Source organism: Silene latifolia, chromosome 4, assembly GCF_048544455.1.
Source record: "Silene latifolia isolate original U9 population chromosome 4, ASM4854445v1, whole genome shotgun sequence".
NCBI classification, from domain to species: domain Eukaryota; kingdom Viridiplantae; phylum Streptophyta; class Magnoliopsida; order Caryophyllales; family Caryophyllaceae; genus Silene; species Silene latifolia.
The window spans coordinates 56,948,669-56,951,789 of NC_133529.1; the positions used below are offsets into that span (position 1 = coordinate 56,948,669).

Consider the following 3,121-nt stretch of genomic DNA (forward strand, 5'->3'; position numbering starts at 1 on the left):
TGTATGTGCACGAAATAATGGTGACAGGAACACTCAGGTTTTACATTCTATAAGTGTTACATTCATTCGTTTTAAGAAAAAAAGTCCAACATCTATCAAATAAAATAAAAAGTCTCGAATTATTCAATAAGGCAAATGTCCAATATATATCAAATAAAATAAAAATCCCGAATTTTTCAATAAGGTAAAATAAAAAATTACTCTACTCATTGTCGGTTGTCCTTCGGTCATAATTCCTACTGTCATGGTTCGCCATCTCCCCACAGGCCCTGCATTTTCTTAGCGCTTTCTTGTTCACTTCCCCAGCTCGTTCTCTTTGTGAGATCAGCCTTTTTCCCGAGCCTTTGTTTTTGCACTGCCTTGGAGGCAAAACCTTAATCTCACTAGGAATGTTTGTTCCTAAAACCATCCCAATTTCAGCATTCTTGTCCTTTACCTTTGCAATACCAGTATTTCCACTTTCATCAGGGGTAATTTTTACCCTTTCCTTGAACTCACGCAAAATACCAAGCAACTCATCACAATGCCCAGGACTCTGTTCAACAAGTGCCACACAAGTAAACAACTCTGGCCATAACTCGCCAACTTTGTTTTTCTCACATCCATTGATGTACAATCAGCATACAACTGGCCATTAGGGCCGACGATTGGCTGGCAAGTTGCTAGTTTGCTCCACCGACTAAGCAAGTAGTCACTTGGAACTTTCTGAATTCCCCGATCTTTAAAGACACACAGAGCATGTCGACAGAGTATTCCATGTCTTTCAAACTTCTTGCAAGTGCATACCACTGAAACATCATCCTTCTTAAAACCAACCTTATACGTTTTGTTTCGAACTTGATCTATGATATCTGTGTATAGAATTGGATAGGTTTTATCTTTTTCTTTATCCCCAACACCACATGAATAGAAAGCTGCTTCGACTTCCTTTTGAAACTCGCCGAAAATTGTTGGAGTGTAGATTTCTGATGAATGCTTTTCTAGGGCTAATGGAGTCGATAACCGGGGAAGGAGTTTTTTATTGTGCAACGAGTTTCGAATGAGTCCATCTTTGAGCATCCATTGCACTCTCAAATCTCATCCAAAACTCAACTAGGGTTAAATTAGGATTAGTGAAGTTGCTGAAAAAGTGGTTTTCTGACTCTGACCTAGAGGTCGTTCTCATCAAACCTCCTAAAAACAGATCACGAAAGTAAGCTGGAACCCACATATTTCTAATGTTGTACTTCTCCTTAAGCTACTCGTTATCCGACAACCCATGAGATTCAACTACTGTTGTCCACCTTTCCTCAAATTCAGGCGGCTCCACATCTTCACTCCAAACACATCGGTTTATCTTCTTCAGAAACTCAGTATCTTTACATATTACAGGCCCTACTTTCTCAGGCAACTTTTTTAGTATGTGTTACATGCAATATCTGTGTTGCACCTTGTCTTTCCATGCTAATTTCATTCCTTCTTCTATCCCCGCATCTTCATCAGTTATCATACAAACTGGATGACGACCCCCCATAGCCTCTACGAATTTCATAAATAGCCAAGCAAAGGACTCTTTACTCTCATTAATAATAAGTCTAGCCCCAAAGGTCACGCATCTCTTATGATTATCCACCCCTGTAAAAGGGCCAAATATCATCCTATACTTGTTTTTTCTAAAGGTCGTATCAAAAGAGGTCATCTCCTCGAATAGCAAATAGTTTTTAATACTAATAGGGTCAGCCCAAAACACATGTGACAATCGACCTATCTCGTCTACCTCAAAATCAAAATAAAAAGATGGACACATGTGTTTTATCTTCATAAAATGCTCAATAAGCATTTGAGCATCCCCCTCTGATAAATAATTTTTGATATCTCTAGAAAAGTTCTTAAAGTCTTCCAATGACGCACCCACATTCCTATAACCTCTAACATACTCCTTGAACAACCTATACGACTTAACTAGACCTATGTTATTTTTGGAGTTGTCAATTATCATTTTTTTGTGAACTACATTCAACTCTCTCGTTTGTGTCAAATGTACCATTGTTGATGGTGTTTGTGGCATATGATTATGACCTTCATGAAAATCATATATTTGGTATTTACCCATATCAGGACCTTCCTCCAAAATTCGCTTAAATTTAATACAAGAAGGACATTCTATCCTAGTCCTTTGCCTCCTGTGATTTTTCCCTTTCGCTTCACATACTCCAGCCTTATTACACACAACTTTTTTATGCGTAACAACACCATTTTTAGACTTTTGTGAGCTTAATCTAGTAACAAACCCACATTCTTTTGCATAAGCTTCATAAAACTCAACACCTAGTTCAAGCTTATCGAATAGCATACCAATATCAGGCTTAAGATGGTTGAGACACTCAAAAACCCGATTCTTGTTGCTTGAAGAACCTTCTGCTGCCTCCTCGTCCTATGCCTCCTCTACTATGATATCTGCATATGTGGTGCAATTAAAGTAAGAAAGATGAGGGATACAAAAGCATATGAAATGTACCTTAAAAAATCTGAAAACATCAAGCAACTACCAGGATGAATAGAAATGTACCTTCAACAAATTCTAAAGTCACAACTTCAGGAACATCATGTTCAACTGCTATTGCAGATATTTCTAATATAGGCTGACATGCATTAGCTTCAACATTCGCTCCTTCGTTTGTAATGACATTTGAAGAAGTTTGTGATAGTATTGAGGAGTTGTCTTTGTCATTATCACGCAACAAGAAATGTCAAAAATTAAATAAGCAACAATACAACAAAGTATAATTCAAGAAATTGAGTCCCTGATTTTAACAAATGTAGGCAATTTCACAATTTCTCCAACCCTAATTTCTCAATTAAGCCAATTTGATTCACAAAATCACATTTTGATGCACCTAAACAGGAATTTGATGCATATAAACATGAATTTAGATGCACATAAACAATATTTTGATGCACATAAACGGTCTCCAACCCTAATTTCTCAGTTTCCCTAATTTAATTCATGAAACCCTAATTTCTCAATTAAGCCAATTTGGTTCACAAAATAACGTTTTGATGCACCTAAACAGGAATTTGATGCATATAAACAGGAATTTGGATGCACATAAACAAGATTTTGATGCACATAAACGGTCTC

The 3,121-nt window shown here is 37.0% G+C and overlaps 1 protein-coding gene across 1 annotated transcript; it reads right to left on the reverse strand.

Moving 5' to 3' along the window:
- Positions 1-202: 202 nt before the first annotated feature.
- Positions 203-1,059, reverse strand: LOC141651534 (protein FAR1-RELATED SEQUENCE 3-like). Its single transcript, XM_074459241.1, has 2 exons — positions 601-1,059; positions 203-535 (listed from the first exon to the last, which is right to left on the reverse strand). Exons 1-2 carry the CDS (start codon positions 1,057-1,059, stop codon positions 203-205), a joined length of 792 nt encoding a protein of 263 aa, XP_074315342.1.
- Between the last annotated feature and the right edge of the window lie 2,062 nt (positions 1,060-3,121).